The sequence below is a fragment of the Rutilus rutilus genome (genome assembly GCF_951802725.1).
Source record: "Rutilus rutilus genome assembly, chromosome: 15".
Lineage (NCBI taxonomy): Eukaryota > Metazoa > Chordata > Actinopteri > Cypriniformes > Leuciscidae > Rutilus > Rutilus rutilus.
In genome coordinates this window covers 17,472,884-17,491,202 of record NC_140220.1, presented here as the reverse complement: position 1 = coordinate 17,491,202, position 18,319 = coordinate 17,472,884, and the positions used below count along the sequence as shown (strand labels likewise).

Below are 18,319 nucleotides of genomic sequence, written 5' to 3'. Positions count from 1 at the left end.
CTTGAACTCTGCGCCACATTAAAGAGCGTCAAAATGGTATTTATTGTTTGAATTTTGTAATAAAATGGACACAGTTTGAAAGCTGAGACTTTTTTTCATATCAAAAGTAACAAAGCACAAAGCTTATTAGGATTTATTGGACAAACATTCATGATGAAACCTGAAAAGTGATGCATGGTCTATACATGAAAAAATAAATGCATAATCTTGCCTATATGCTTGTCCTGTAAGTTCGTGAATAAAAATGATTATCATTAAAATATGAAAGTTAAAATGACAGGTAATAACAGATTACGACGGAATTTGTACAATGCAGGATTCTAACGCGACCTCTGATAATACTAGAATTATTGTGTTAACATTTTATATTTTTAATAACTAAACATTGTTAATTTTCCCTTTTAAAATAAATAGCCTTTCTAACTCAGATTTGTTTCTGTCTTGAAATCCATGGAATTTTCAATGGAATTGGATAGTACGTGGGTTTTATAAATGAAGCCCCTAGTGTTTCTCTTGTACATGAAGCCTTTGATAAATCAGTATCAGTAAGAGTGTTTGTATCTGCTGGCCAGTCGTATGTTCATGGATTCAGTGCGAGTCTTCAGTGAGATCATGCTTGATTTGTTTGGCTGACCTTAAACTTCACTGGCAGGTGAGGCAGATTTATATGGAGTGAAAATATGATGAGGGCTTGACAAGTAAGTGCTTTTTTTCATGTCACTACTTTGTTCAGACTGGTAAAAGATATACTACATCCCTCATGTGATGTTTTCAGACGAGTGTATGAGCTGACAGACTGAAGGAGCTCTCTCTCTTTCTATATACAGTTAAGGGACGCGGGAAGTGGGGGTGCTGGGGGTGCTGCAGCACCCCCTATTTTCACAGAATTGTAAATGCAACGCATATGTTAGTTCATTAAAATTTATAAATTTTTAGCATTTAGTCATTTATTTGTAATAAACACTTTAAGTGGGCTATTTAAAAATTGTTATATATGTTAAATTATGTTTTTAAAACATAAGCGCAGAGTGTAGGCTATTGTGTGTGTGTCGAAAGAATTTGTCCGCAGCTGCAAAAAAAAAAAAAAAAACACAGTCAAAAACCCCACTGTTAGTGTTTTGTAAGGAACAGGCAAATATGTAAAATATAGCAGGATACATTTTAATTGTTTACTAATAAAACAGTTATTTTTTTATGTCAGTGTCAGCTAGACAGATGAAGTTGACGACTCGCGATCTTCGCAGCGCCAGAGAGAAATGCACATTTCATACGAATTAGGCCTACATAAGCAGCGCAGTCTGTTTTCTTTCGTTTTGAATTGTTCTGCTTAAAAGTAGACATTTCAAGCTATCTATATGTCACAGGTCTGTGAGGCAATAGGCTACCTTATAGCCCTACGCCGAGTTTCGGTTCATTTATGAGACGAGCTCCAGGTTCGCCAGCGCCTCCGTGTCCTGATTATCTATTTTCTAATAGCCTTCTTATTTATTAAACCCAGACAATTTTTTGATGAAACATCGATTAAAATTAAGATACAATTAATACAAAACGAAATTAAATTTAAAGACAGGCTTTATGCTTTCAGTTTGAGGTCTCTGTGAAAGTTTTAAAACATTCGTTTAGTGCCGCTTTAGAGCGCTCACGTCCGTAGCGGAGAACTGTCTGTAACATTTTTTTTCTTTTTTTTTTTGTGTGAAATAAATTTAAAAAAAAATGCGACTTAGTCCAGTGCGACTTAAGCTATAGACCTATATGTTTTTTCTTCCTCGTGACGCATTTTTTGACTGATATGCGACTCTGGAGCGACTTATAAAATAGGCTACGGTAAGTTATTTATTATTTTTGTGCAAATGTCCCGTAAAGTCCCATCCTTTAAGGATTAATTTATGTCCCGTTGACCGGTCCATTGCGTTACGAATAAAAGCAGAATCAAAGTCAAAAATGTGATGTGCAGTCAGGTTTGAGTGTGCGCTATTTGAACAAGTGTTCTCACTGATACGCTTGTTGTGATTCGCGGAGATTTGAAGAGTTTTATAGTCTTGATATTGTTTCTTATTAAAAAGTGGTGAAAAAAATCAGCACCCCCAACCTAAAATCTCTTCCCGCGCCCCTATTACAGTATATATATTTCTCTCTCTCTCTCCTTCATGAGCGTCGCTGTTTTAAAGAATGGTGGGGACAGTTGAGGGGGGATGCACAGACATTCTGGGTTTATGTCTCAAAATTGTGCAGCCTTAGGTCATGAATGATATTTAGATTATAGACTAATCATTTAATTAGGGGTTCAAAAAGTTTCTGTCAGGGATACTCTTAGACTAAACCTTTAGAAAATACAGCTTGCTGGGGCTGGTAAATAAATTTACTTGATAATAGGTTTTCATATCAGTATTCATAAAAAAAGTGTCTATTTTTAAAATACCTTATTAAGAACCCAATCAATTTTACAAATGAATTTAAATATGTAAATATAAATATTCTATACTTATTATTCATTAAAAAAAAAAAAAAAAACGAATTCACTATCTGTGAAATTCAAGAAATGTGCGTCATCATACTACCACTGATTAAATTGGGCAGTTTATGAATCAGTCCATGTTAGGGGTGTAACAATATATCATGTCACAATATATCGCTATTAAAAAATAGCAACAATATGTATTGTGGAAAGTGACAATATTCCTGATAATGGAATCAGGGGGTCCTGATAATGACAAATGTCTTATGTTACCAGTAAAAAGTGGCATACATACAGTGCAAGCATATTCGTCTAAAATAGGTCTGGATTTTCAGCCATCATGAATATTTTTATTCTGGTGTCACTATTGTCATGTGCATTGGGTTTCCAGCACCAAGTCCAAAGCCTATTCATTTACACAGACAATGTAATATCAAATTTAGCATTTTAATCAACAGTTAATTTTTTGTTAACCTTTTATCATATGTCTTGGAGAATCGCAATAATATTGTATCGTGAGTTCAGTATTGTCATACTGTATGTATCGAATTGTGACATGAGGGTATCGTTACACCTCTAGTCCATGTTGTGTTAAAGTATCTGTTTTCACTGTTAAGAAAAACTGTTTTCTTTTATTTCTTTTTTTTTTTAATTAATTTAGTAAATTAGTAATGTAACTACCTATTTCACAAAGTAAAGTAGACAAATAGAAAATGAAATATTAACAATAACATGATTAGAATTGTTCTTCACACGCTCTCAATACCACACAGAGTTGCTATGTTTTGAAGTTTGAGGGAGCAATAATTTTTCCAGATCACTTTGAGGACTATAGAATGTTTATTTTGAGAATATTATTTTATAAACTTTATCTCTACTTCAGCTAGAGATTTTGCGATTTCACTAGAAAGTACAGTGAGCCACAAAAAAAATTATATTTTCTAAATCTACTAGCCGCTGATGAGATTTTTAAGGGCCGTTCACATCAGACAAATTCTTTTGTTCAGAGTTGCATTTTCAAAAGTTAAACTATTTGTAACATACCAACTTGAAAAGGTAACACTCATGATGTAATGCTCAAAAACCCTATGGTGCAATGGCGTGCAAGACTGTAGAGAGTCTTTTATCATGCTAAACGTATAACAGCTAAAGGAGCACAAACCACCAGCATGCTTAAAGCGCTGCCACTGAAATATAGTCTATAATCTACCTAAATAATTGTCTAGTCGGTCCTTTGACGACTAGTCATATTGCCAACCATCGGGACCCATGTCTATTGGTCTATTGGTCACATGTCCCCACTATAAATAACACAAATAACAGCTCTCATTATACTCCTCCTCTTTTCTATCTTTCCCTTCCTGTTTCTCACATGTTGGGAAGAGAGTTTTTGAGACTAACAATATTCATTCATGGGATCATTTTTTATTAACTAACCTGTTTCTAACCAAACTAATGTACTAACACCTTGAATCTTCATCACATTAATTTCTTTCTCTTTTAATTTCGTCCATTTATTAACAACCGTTTTGTTCACTATTGTTTTGATTTCCTTTCTTCCCCCTTCTTCCTGAAAGCACTCAGGCATTGGACACGCTATGGTAAACAAACTACATTGTCTGGTAGATATCATTCTTATTGTCCTTTTTTTGGTTTGCCGTGTGTCCCTCTCCCTTTCTTTCTTTTTTCTTTGAGTTTCATTCTAGACACTCTTTTCAAAAAATGAGGAAATGGGTTTGTATTACCAGGACTTTTCACATTCCCCCCCTTTACCCCCTCTCAAACTTCCCTCTCTTCTTTTACAGTTTTGTTGTTTTTGTTTGTTTTATTTATCAGGCTGGCTTTTACGTCCTCACGTTAACGTTACGTAGAGATTCACATCCTCACTGGGACTCTCACAGGAACTAGTAAAGTGTTTTTTTTCTCCACACACCAAGCCTCCACATTTTTTGTGAGGACTGTCGGCAATAACTGACAGAGGATTTCCAAGAATGTCCAGAAGGGAAATTTCCACCCTGCAGAGCCTCCCAAAAATAAACGAACACTCAAGAGAAACCTAAGAACTCTGGGAACTCTGGCAGTTGATACGTCCAACACCAGTCATGGCATGTCCTCATCTCCACCGTCTCATTCAGCCTCATGTATCACCACAACTAACACTACATTCAGTTTATCACTCCACTTCCACCCAAGTCCCCTGCGTGTGTATTCTGCACGTTGTTTTCTGTGCCGTGTGTCTTGTTGCCTGGCTTTCCTGCTGCTTTTTTATTTAAAGTTCTGCATGGGTGCTTGCTAATTGGCTGTTGTAGTTTTGCTCCTCCCCCTTTCCACTGAACCAATGAATCATTTCTCATGTTTATTCAGTATGACCTCTTGAAAAAGGATAAAACATTTGATTTTCCCAGTGGTTAATGCCTTCCTTTAATGCATGCATTTTCAAGTTTCAGTATGTGTCTGAATGTCTGTTTATGTGTATGATTGAACTTGTAATATAAAGTAGTTTACCCCCTCCTAAAAGTAAAACAAGTACAAATAATTTGTCCTTGGTTTTAACATTTACTAACCCTAATTAGCAATATTCCAAACCAGATAAGAATTCATTTTCTTAACCCATCAAAAGATGAAGAAAATATTCATCAGCAATATTTTCTTTACCTGTCCTGTGAACCTATTCTAAACTATCACCAATAAAGCTTAACCAGACCAATGGACCAGAGTGTTAGCAGTAAGCAGCCCGTAATGAGGGCAAATCCGAAAAAAAGAAAGGTTATCGCTCAGGTTAAAAGGACATCTTCAAATGAGTTTCTAATTTGCTGTCTGTCTATATTGTCATCGTTTCACAGGTTACTATATCAGTGGATGGTATACTGACCACCACAGGATACACTCAGGAGGATTACACTATGCTGGGCTCAGATGATTTCTTCTATGTGGGGGGAAGCCCAAGCACCGCCGACCTGCCTGGATCTCCCGTCAGCAATAATTTCATGGGTTGCCTGAAAGAGGTGGGTCCTATAAGATGTGCATAATTGTGAGTGCACGCAGGAACACACACATGCACACTATATAATTGGCATCACGAAAAAGCCTTTGGGAGGTTATTGCCCTTTAATTTGATTCAGAGACCCTAAAAAGTTTTTGAACACACAAGTAATGCTTACAAATGTTTGCATTAGATAAGAAAATATCAAAAATGGCATGTGCATGCAAATTATGCTTTAGCAGAACTGACCTCACTTTTAAGCAACTGGTCTCAATGTGGTTTTAGTGAATGTCAGTTTTTGTCAAGTTCAAAAAGATGTCCTAACAGAGTAACCACAGGTAGTTCAACATATTAAAGTGGTCATATAATGCTATTTTAAAAGTTCATTCTTTTTGTTATCAGGTGTAGTAGAATAGAATATTATAGTGCTTTGATTGGCCATCTGACCCAGAGCATTGTGATTGGCCTAAAACCTCAAGCGTGTGTCAGAAATGTAACCCTTTCCATAATCGCAAGCTTCAGCTTCCAAAGCTTCTAAAGCAATTGTAAACACAGGTAATAATGTCGTCAGTATTACCATATCAGTTCGAGCCGTAGTCAGATTCTGAAAGACAACTCTCTTATCTTTCAGATACTGTATATGTTATTACGGTTTGTCTTCTTCACTGTTACAACTTTGTATCATGAAGTGGCAACTGTAAAATGCAGTTTAAAAACATACTGAAGTGTCTATTTCTAATTGATTTAGGTGTTTATAGCTGGCGTTGTACTCTCCCAGGATCAGGAAGTTGTCCTCCATAAAATGTGCTGTACACAAGCTAACTTTTAGATTTAACTGCTCAGGAACAACGTTATAAATGAATCTTAAAGGTGCAGTATGCGATTTTTCACCTTTTAATTTATTTAGATAGCGCTTTTTACAATACAGCTCTGAACTGAGCTGGATGATGGCATCACTGTTTTCTCCAGAGCGGCTGTATAGATAAATTAACTAAATTACTTACTTTTTACAACAAAACATTTTTTTATATAGCGCTTTTATATAGCGGGGGGGGGGGGTTCTCCTCTGGCCAACGAACGAACAGTTTATGAATATGATTCAGGCTGCATTATAGGTCAGAAGTCAGATTGGATTGGAACAATCAGAATATTATCCAGTTCCATCTGGATTAAGATCGGAGTCATCCTGTCGGTATGGAGACGGGTTTGTTGAGGATCAGTGCTGATGGCTGTCGTGTCGATGAGAACTTCATAGGGGAGAGTTTAGTTGACACAATCTCTGCTGCCTGACACTTCAGCCGAAACATACTTTGTTGGGCGATTTTTCAAAATCATTGTTGAACACTGTTGATATTTGAAATCAACCCCCCAAAAATTCACTTTTCGATGCACTTTCATCAGCGTTTCTCAAAAAACGCTTACTACACCTTTAACCACTGTCTCCTAATTTCATCCAATTTTGAAGGCCAAACAAATGGGTTTTGCTTTTACATCCACACACACAGCTTCTCCACGACATGGCAACAACACTACAATTTACTGAAGCCTCACCTTCTTTCTTTGCGTATGCCTTTGGGCAGGCACTAGGCTAATATTACTAGCACGTGACGTAGACGTCTCAGGAAGTAAAATCTGAACTTCAATCGAGGTGTTTTCAGCAGGAGCAGTGTTCTTTGTTAGACTGAATAAATCCCTCTGTGGGAGACTATGAACTTTGTAACTGTGCAGATCTTATACATGCACAAACAGATGCATTTCACACTAAAGAGAAATGTTAAAAAGCACCATATGACCCCTTTAACTATGAATTTGAGATTAGTTTCACTAATATTTGAGAACAAGAAAGTGTCCAAATACACAAAGCTGTAATGTTTATGAAGAAAAATAAGCCTATTTTGCCTATTGAACACTAGTGATTTTCAATATAACTGTGATGGAGTGAAGACGGACACAGTGGGTTCTGTAACAGAGTCAAGCGATCTATTCTATATAAAAATGTAATATAAAAATGATATGTAAAGATCATGTAATGTATTACAGCCTTAATAAGTCAACACACTCACAAACTTGACATAAAAATGGATTTCTTTCAACTGCAGGCAGGTTATTAAAACAAACTCATAACATTATTTAATGCAGTTTATTATTTTATTTTATTATTCAGTGTAAATTATTTAAATTGATTGGTAACAGCCTTATAGTTGTCACGGGTAGGTGGTTGTAATAAAGCGCACGATGAAGGAGAAACTCAAGGAGACTTTTAATATCTACACACCAAACAGGAGAAAATCTAAGAGAATGTACAACCACATAACTCATAGCACTTAATGCAGGACCGGGAACAAGCTGAGACATTGGAATATATATATATATATATATATATATATATATATATATATATATATATATATATATATATATATATATATATACAGTATATACAGTATACAGACATTGGAATATATATATATATATATATATATATATATATATATATATATATATATATATATATTCCAATTGATCTACTACATAGACTGATTCTCATTAGTTTGGATGTGCATGCTTTATGCCATTGTTTGATGCTGTATATAGACTCATGTTCTGTATGTACTGTGGTGTCTTTTTTGTTGCAATTGCCAGTGGCTGTTTTCATTTACTGACTTTCACCGTTGGCTCCCATCATTAGATGTAATTATGAAACAGAGACTGTAGAACCGACTGTAGTCATCAGGGCCAAATAGCTGTTTCATGCAGTAAACACCCTCCCTTTTCTAAAGGGTCATTCATGGCCGCGTTCATGGAGTTTTCCACCTCCAGAGGTAGATTCCATTAGGAGCCAGCACATACAAATGCACACACATATGCAGAGACACACACAGACACTCACAGCTCGCAGTACCCGACACACACGGGTGGTCTATAATAACCATCATAATGAAAGGTCACCTTGTCTCTGCTGTTTAATCTGCCACTGGTTTCTCCTCTGCTCTCTCTCTCTCTCTCTCTCTCTCTTTATCCCCAGTCCAGCTATTAATATCAATTGCGTAGCTGTGGATGCCCGTGTGCCTGTCCCTGCCACATTCTGAGACACAGTCTGTGCCAACAGTGATGAAAGACTTGCAGAGTTAGAATTACCCAAGGAGTACTAAAAAGGGCAGGCACTTTATTTCAGTTAAAGCTAGGGCGAGTGTAGCAAAGTGTCCTCTGAGATAGAGATTGTCCCTCATTTACACGCTCCATTTTATGACAACGTTGATGAAGGGCCTAAACCAGGGGTCGGCAAGTAACTTTGGCCGCGGGCCAATATTTTTTTTAGCCAGTAGATGGCGGGCCAGCTACACAGAGTAGGCCTATGGATACAAATTAAATACTCTTATATAGGCCTATAATCGCGGAATATGATGGGTCCGTCACTGTCCGTGGATCATTCGTTCAATCGTTTTTTTCAAATTAAAACCAAAAATAAAAAGATGAAAAACGACTTGTTTTTCCATTATTTATTTCCTGAACTAAAATGAAAAAACGAATAACGACGGGTTTTCTGATTTTCTGATTGTGCTCAGATCAAAAATAGAAAAAATTAATTACTGGATTAGACAAATTTTATTTAATTTTGAATTTAACACCTTAGGCATCTATATCAAGGAAATCATTTTAAACAGATCAAGTACTATTGTGGTAAGAGATTACAGCCATTTTAATAAAGGTGTGAATAGCAATCATGCCTCATTCGCTTACTTTTGAACTTTATTCCTTTTTTTTATTATTATTTATTCGGGACACACACATACACACCTACGGTTTAAGGAGGTCTGCGCGGGACTGTTTTTTTTCCGTCCCGCTCCCACAAGGTTCTATTCAGCAACCGCTTAAAATACACTCTGTGTTCACCCGCTTTATTTCCCGACCTGACGGGTCCGCAAAATGTAGATCTCGTTTCCATAATCTCACATTCAAATGTCTCTAACGGAAAGAAGGAGATTAAGTAGCCTATAATAATTATAAATGCTATACAAAAATTGTGTTCGTGTCAATATAAATATTAGGCCTAGGCTATTTTAACATTGTACTGTCAGCAGAGAAAAAAAATGCCACAGAAAAAATTTATGAAATATAAATAACATAAATTAAATAGGACAAAGCCTATCACTCAAATTTCTAAGCAACATAAACGAAAATCATATTGCCCTACTGACAAATGAAGTAGGCTATTTTCTGCCGAACTATTTCAAACAAACTTAAGCTTAGGAGACTTCGGTGTAATTCTCAAATATCTCTCATTTTAGTATCAACAGTGTCTCAGATATTTCTCCTAAAATTCCTTAGGTTAAATAAAAGTATACACTTTATTACTATTTTTTATGCCATTGGGGTTTTTCACCTTTAATGGACAGGAAAGTAGGAGGAGAGACAGTAAACAATGAGAAAACAATCCTGCTGTCTGAGGTGCAGTTGTGTCTTGATGCAGATGTGCTTGAACTCCTGCTGTCTGAGGTGCAGTTGTGTCTCGATGCAGATGTGCTTGAACTCCTGCTGTCTGAGGTGCAGTTGTGTCTCGATGCAGATGTGCTTGAACGCTTGCTGTCTGAGGTGCAGTTGTGTCTCGATGCAGATGTGCTCGAACTCCTGCTGTCTGAGGTGCAGTTGTGTCTCGATGCAGATGTGCTCGAACTCTTGCTGTCTGAGGTGCAGTTGTGTCTCGATGCAGATGTGCTCGAACTCCTGCTGTCTGAGGTGCAGTTGTGTCTCGATGCAGATGTGCTCGAACTCTTGCTGTCTGAGGTGCAGTTGTGTCTCAATGCAGATGTGCTGCCCACAAGGCTATGGCTCTGACAGAGTTTCTCTAAGCTCAGGATAATATGGTGATTCTCTTATATTTTCCCTTATATTTATCATTTAGTCATCAGTTTTGTCTTCAGATGTCTTAAATTTTGTTTTAGGAGAAACATGCAATATTTTTTGTATATTCTTAATATTGTAAATACTGAAACTATTTAAATACCATTAAACATTTCAGAATATTAAAGGTTCTGTATGTAGTTTTCAGCGACCTCTAGCGGTGATGTTTCAGATTGCAACCAATAAGTTTACAAGCGCGTGCTCTTGCGCGTGCTCGAATTTATGAGCGAGCACTGTGGGTACCTTCAGACACACCGGGGAAAGCATCACACAACATGCTGGAAACTAAGGTAAACTCCCACTGCAACGTTACAATAATAGGCTACTTTTATCAGCTTGACATTGAACTAATGCTCCATGCTCGTACCATGATAAGTATGGAACCCTATCAACCGTGCCGAATTTTGCCACTGCAAGCACCACTTCACATTTTCTTCAGGAAATGTACATTCTAGGTATGTAGATAAGGTTTCTCCATGATTCAAATGCCCTGCCGATGTTGAGCCGTGTTTTTTCACCCGAAGGTCATGCGATTCACGTCTGGCCTTACGAGCTTCAGCAGAATTTTTTTTTTTTTTTTTTTTTTTTCAATATGTGGAGTTTGTGTTGGAGTCTGTGTTGTGCTGGGAGCAGGTCGTTTCTTAGTGTTATCAGACATGTCATAAGTTGCATAAGTCATAAGTCCATATCATAATTTGCAGTGTTTCGGGAGCGCGCGTACAGGTCACGTCACTGGATTTCGCGGTAAATCCGACCCGGCACCTTCACATAAAAATAAGAATACTTGCTTTCCGAGGTAATAGCAAAACCCGCAAAGTGGATAATTGTAATGTGAGATTACAACCCCTTCACACACAGGCAATAAAAAAGGATTCATTTTAGTAGAAAAGTTACATACAGCACCTTTAAGGGTTAATAGTTTAAATTTATCTTCAATGCCAAGGATATTTTCAAAACACACTAGAAAGGGATTAGATAAGTGTAAGATATTTATTATAAGAGATAAATACTTTCTTTTAATTAAAAGTAACACTAGTGTACCAGTGCTTCATGGTTGTTGCATAACCTTTTTTGTTGTTGTTTGGCATTTACAATTTAAGTCTTTTACAGCCCATTTTGCATGCATGGGTCATGATTTCCTCTGTTAAATCATTGTCTACACTAAACACTTCAAATATGACAATGCATGTATTGTGTTTGATTGAAATGGTGTGGATGAATGAGATTAAAGCTACCCTGAGTGAAAAAAAATAATAAAAAAATGTATTTCTCTCAGATCTCAAATGTTTCTGCTAGACATAAATGAGGTTACATTAACATCAAATGGAGTCTTTTGCTTGAGTCTCCTGTAGGGCTGAACAATTAATTGCATTTGCGATAATATCACAATATGATAAAAACATGATTTTTTAACCGCAAAGGCTGCGATTAAACCAGTGGCGGAACTAGAGTTTTACACATGGGGTGGTCACTGCTACTTTTGTGGGCACACATACACACACACACACGTTCTTGTGCATCTATCTTTATAAGGACATTCATTGACAATGCAATCTCTAGCCGCTTACCCATCACAACTAAGTGCCTAACCCGAACCCTTACCCTAAACCTAATTATAAACTTATCCCTAAAACCAAGTCTTGACCGTCAAACAGGCCTTTAAAGGGGTCTCAGAAAGTGAGAATGGCCAAAATGTCCTCACTTTACTCTCTTTGTCCTCACTCCAATGGTCTAAAACTCAAACTGGTCCTCACAAAGATAGTTGTACAAGTACACACTCACACAGTGTAATCAGAGGTATCTGTGTCCTCTCTTGATACATCTATTTATAAAACGAGAGCCATTAGTGTATAAATCACAATATAAATGCCACAACCATCAACAACAAGAACACACATGAACCAACATTTTAAAGGTCCAAACCTGTATGACCACCTTCTGCGCAACACAAAATATATTTTAAAGCATGTTGGTAACCACACAGTTTTGGCTCCCATCAACATCCATAGTATAGAAAGAAAAGAAACAATGGAAGTGTCATGATCGCAAGAGAGGAGACAATTGCAGGTAAAAGTATGTTTATTAAAGAATAAATGGGCAACCGGGCTGGTGATGAGTGCTGAAAGAAGCGATGATCCGAATCCAGGAGAGTGACAAAGATGAACAGAGACAAAGACACAACGAATAATCCAACAGGAACAAAGATCACAGGAAACAGCCAAAACAGGACAGGAACAAACACCAGTTACACCACAATGCTCTGACAACAGAAGACACCAGTCACAAGCCGTTTCTCAATATGCGTTCTTGTCTGTACTTGTGTTCTTGTGGACTTGTGAAACGTCATCAGTCGCTGCCCAAGTACTGTTCCAATTCAAAGTTCACATCTAGCCAAGTCCAGTTCAAATCCCCGGATGTGTTCTTGATCCGCCCCTTTTACCGAGGATGCATCGAGAGGTGACTTGTGCGGACTTGAGACAGCCAGGTATCCCAGAATGCATCTCACACCAACCAGCAAGCCTCAATAGCGGAGGAGAAACCCCGCGTAATTTAAAAATACTGCTGTAATTGTGTCACGAAATGTAGTTTTAAGAGTATTTCAGGCGAGAATGTAGTTGTTTAAAGCTCAAATCTTTGGTTTATTTATAAAGATAGCGCCTATTTGAAAATTTGATCTGACGTTTTCGGAGTTGTGAGAACCAGGCAATCGGACGCTCGGCGCTCATGTACCCCGCCAAGAACAGCCTTTCCTCGGCTAGTGTTGCTGACGGCTGTCGGATGTCTCCAGTCTAGTGGTTTAACATGAGATATAAATCGTATTGTGTATATCTAACGGACGATTTATTTATTTATTTATTTATTTATTTATTTTATTTGTCTCATTAATCTATAATTTGTTCCCTGGCAAAACGTTAAGCTGAGGGCAAAGTGCAGTTTCATAGCTTTATTTAGTCTATTTAACTTTAACGTTGTAGCCTAGAGAGCTGACTTATGTTTGACTGAATCGTTTGCTTTATTATTGTATAGCTTCTTATACCTTTTAGGCTACTTATACTTTTATAATGGCTATTATTGATCATTAAAACTGACATTTAACAAAAAAGGTAATGTCATTTTATTTTATATATTTAAAACATATAAAATATTTTATTATACATGTTGCCTACATTCTCTTCACTGTATGTACATATATAATAAAATAAAATGACACAACCCTGTCTCTTTTTGCTAAATGTTAGTTTTAATGATCAATATTATAATGTTTTTTATTTATCATATTTTTTAAATGAAAATGAAAAGAGGCAGAGTGGTGGTTTATAACATATTTTGTTTTATTTGTAGCCTAGATATACATAAAGAGATAACCGGAGTAGCCAGAGCGAGCTGAGTGACGCTATCAAGTACGCCGCTGTTCCATTTGCAGAATTATCGGACTTGTGTCCTCCCATCCTCGGGAGTTCGTTCTCCTGAGTCGAACTTGTCAAGTCCGAACTACTAAGGACTCAAGTCCGAACTTTGCGTACTTGGTATTGAGAAACGGCTACAGAGAATATATAGGTGAGTAGATGGGAATCAGCTGGCGCTGCTGATCAGCGATAATCGGAGGACACACCCACACTAATTAACACACAACACAACAATCACACGAGACAAGGAAAAGGCAGTGAATTCATGAACCGTGACAGGAAGTCAACGGGAACCCAAAACTATTTGGTTACCAACATGCTTTTTGTGTTCATTTTTAGGTGAACTATCCTTTTAATTTGACAAAATCATATCAACTTAAATTCCTGAATTCAGTATGTGATTGACTGCCTGTGTCTGGTAGATGCTCCTGAAGTCTGACCACACTGACTCTGACAGATAGGGAGCTGCTCTGCCAGTGGTGATGCAAGGGCTGGGGTCTGTTTGCACCTGATCTGCCTGTTTGTGCTTCTTTAAAAAGAACTCTATCTCTCCCTTTATTTTCATGTTTAATTGATCCAAAAAAAAATTGTTGTATGAATATCTGAACATGCAATATATCAAAAGAAAGAACAGACCATCTGCTTAAAAAAAAAAGAAGAAAAAAAAAGTTATATTCTAGCTTCGTGCATCCTTTTTTATCAACACTTTAATGTTGCTAAGTTTCATAAAAAAAGCAACATGAGCAAAAAAAAAAAGATTTCATCCAGATCAGATTCAGAATGATGATCAAAGCACAGATGAGTAGATCTAGTCCATCAAAACTATAGTGATCGCATTATGATATCGCTTGTTTCTTTGCCTGCGTTTTGATCTGGAGGTACTCGTTGAGGAGATGCGTAATACTGCCCCATACCTTATAACACAGAAAGCCATAAACTCGTCAATGGCAGGGAGAGAGTAATTTAAATTACATTCATAACTATACATTAAAATCAACTACCAGTCTAAGTTACCAATTTGATCATTGCTAGCCCTATTCTGAACTGAAGTAGCCTAACTGAGCAACCTAATCGATTTCAAACTCCCAAATGTTAACTCGCTGAACACTGACAGCTGTAGCCTACTTTCCCACATTAGCTAAACATTTGTATACTGTAACGTACACACGGCATGGTATGTGCGTGTATTACTAGCACAGGTATAAGCGTATGGATTGTTATGCTAAATTGCGAACCGATCTCTCTAGTCTGATTAACTGGTAGCCTATTGCAGCCTTATTAACTCAGAGCAAACAACCCTGATGTTAAACCTTACAAACTTACTTCAAATATGATGTTTTCTTATTCTTCGGTATCTTGCAACCAAATTCTCTTGTCCTCTGCTCGCAGTGTTGCCAACTATTTTCAAAGGAAATAGCTAACGCCTCCCTAAAAGTCGCTAAATCTCGCTAGATGACGTCATACGTCTATTAGCATATTCATGACGTCATCGCGTCATACTTGCGTTCTGCCTGCCTAATGTGTTTTCTCTCTAAATGAATGCTCACATACTGTATTTAATATAATATAATATAATATAATATAATATAATATAATATAATATAATATAATATAATATAATATAATATAATATAGCCAATTGTCAAATAAAGCTGTTCTCATTTCCTATATATACTTTTTTTTTTGTCAGACAATAGAACGAGTAGCTATGATATTGTGAATGACAAAAAAAATTTATAGGCCTATGTGGAAAATGATCTGAATTGAGAGAGTTCGGGAACCGGATGAACTAAAGCTCTGTGATAGTGAGTATTACAAGTATTAAGCACAAGATAAGAAAGGAAATTAAAATGTTCAAACTAAATTCTATAAATATAAAACAAAACAAAAGCAGATAAGTGATAAGTCCGTGGAAAAACACTGCTCATTCATGTCTGTCAGCAGCCGTGCGCTCAAGAGATGAATGTGCTGTTGCCCCTCTCAGCCATTCACTGAACAGGGTAGACACAGAGAGAGTGATGGCAGGGAGAAAGCAAGAGCTTGCGCTCGCAGGACAGTACTGGCAACATTTGGAGGTTACTGAGGTTTGTCCAAAAAGTCGCTAGATTTCAGCATCAGCAACTGCCAGTAGCGAATACAATTTTGGGGTGGCACCCGGGGTGGCCAATCGGATGTCAGGGGTGTCCAGTGCCATCCCGGACACCCCTCTGGCTCCGCCACTGGATTAAACCCTGGTCACGTGACACCCGAGAGTAAAGCAGTCTGCAGATGAAGCATCAAATTGGCAAGCTACGCATATAGGCCTGGCCTACAGGAAAGTACAGTTTATGTAAAATCTATTGGTCATTGTATTGGTCATACTATTCAATAGGGGTGGGAGAAAAGATTCTCTCTCTCCAACGACTCTGGGTCGATTCTTATGAAGGTAAAAGAGTAGCAAAACTCGAGAGCACGTAGATGTGAATTTGAGAACTTGCACAATAAATATTTGTACTTGTAAGTGAACATTTACACTCACAGCTCCAATGTGAAAAAACTTCAAATCCGCCATGGCGCGAGCGCAACTGGCATTTAAAGGGAATGGGAGATGAGACTCTGATTGGTTTAACGCACGTAAGTCCCAAAACACACCCATTACTCATTATGAGAATAGGGGCAACCCTTTTAGACCATGCACCTGGCAAGCCAACCATTTTTCCGGTCGTTAAACTAGCAAAAGTGGATTCGGACACGCCCTAAGTGAACTTGCGCCGTGCGCTTTAGACCATGCGCTTAGATCGTTAAAATAGGGCCCATACTCTTAAATACTGAATGCACTCTTTGTTTATTGCGTGTAATATGTTCTTTGTTCCTCTTTATTTATTACCTTTTATGTTTTTTGAAGCTATATTAGTTTATATAAGGCAATCTATTTAAAATTCTTAACATTTGAATTATTATTTTTTTTATGTGTAAAGACCACCCATTGGCCCAACGACAAAATCCAACGGTGTGGGCGAAGGTATAATGCGTGTATGTCTTTTCAGCGCTCCAGTGAATTTAGTTTCAATATTACTTTAGCTCTACGCTTAATCTGACTCCAATTTCAAATGATAATCAAATTTAGATTGTGTTTCTTATTAGAAAATAATCATAAATATTTATTATGACTTAAATTAGATCTTTGATTATTCTGAGTATCTCATACTTTCAATTATTTATTCATTAAAGGACCCGGTATCGCTTTGAGACGTCACGTCGCGAATGTGCGCTCACAATCACAAACTTAGCCCGTTCTGAAATAGTCAGAGGATGCAGTGCGAACTATTTTACCCTTAAGCAGTCGCTCTCTGCTTACTCATAACAAAAAGTGTAATTTTTTTAATAGTCGCAAGATGCAACGTGCTAAGTCAGTGATAGTCAGAAATCGGAAGGTCTCCTTAATGACGTGCTCCATGCTCCATTCATTTGTGCCTTCGGTGTGATCTATCCTGGAAGAGATTTGCGGAAACACCAGACTATACATTAATCTACTAGAAATAATGATTTCATAATAATGCAGAATAATTTAAATATAACATTTTATTTGTCAGGTAAAAATATATCATGCCAATTACACAAGTAAATGATTAAAAGCCAATTCAGAAATAATAAATACATGACATCAATTACTCAAAGATGACTCTAAGAGTAAGCAATGCATTCCTGACAGAGACACGCAGTGGTGTGTGAGTGTGTTCCGAGTGTAAGCCTCGGGAAGACACTGACACAACACTGCACGGGTGTTTTCCTGGTTACAGGTTCCCAAAGACTGCTCTGCCACTTACCCTTAAATACCCAGACCAAAACTAAAGGCTTGTATAAATATTTTTTAGAGTTGTTTTGGGTCAATTTATGTACCCCAGGGGGTAACACCTGGTTTCGGGGGAGACGGGAGAATTATCAGATATCTTGAAGAGACACCACCCAAAGAGGAGGACAGAAGTCTCCTAAGTTTTTCAATCTTTCTCATAATACCAATGACTGCATTGAAATTAACACCATTTTACCAATCGCACTGAGACATTTAAAATTAAACCAAACATGAAAAGGAAAAACAATAGATTCACAAGATACATCATAATGTGATATATAGACAATCTCAGTGAACTTTTAGTGACTTGAATCAGGGGGAACGGAAGGAAGGAGGGAGAGGGTGATGCAGAAATAAGGAAGGAGAAAAGTTTGAATAAGACAATGTCCTGTGCTCTTTCTTTGAGATCTTCTGTCCAGGGCTTTATTGCTTTATTGTAGGGTGAGTTTTATGTCAGCTTTTGTCTTCAAATCAATTCTTACAAATGTGTAATTATTTTAAAAAGTACTTATAAATGTAATTATAAAAAGGATTACATTTATTAATAAGATTAAATAATAAGAATAAAATGTAGATCAAGAATCATAATGGATCTTGAGGACCCTAAAGATTCCCAGCCCTACTAAATTATGATGTATTGCTTGTCTTTGTTGAATAATACAGAAGATAAATAGCTTAAAAAATAATCGCATATTAAATCACAATCACAATATTGGTTAAAAAAAAATCGCAATTAGATT

General features: G+C 37.0%; 1 protein-coding gene across 1 annotated transcript in view; it reads left to right on the top strand.

The window, feature by feature from the left end:
* nrxn3b (neurexin 3b) overlaps positions 1-18,319 on the top strand; it is a 523,467-nt gene that overhangs the window by 139,014 nt on the left and 366,134 nt on the right. The window contains 1 exon segment of the mRNA XM_084433352.1: positions 5,299-5,460. Coding sequence (XP_084289478.1) covers positions 5,299-5,460 — 162 coding nt within the window.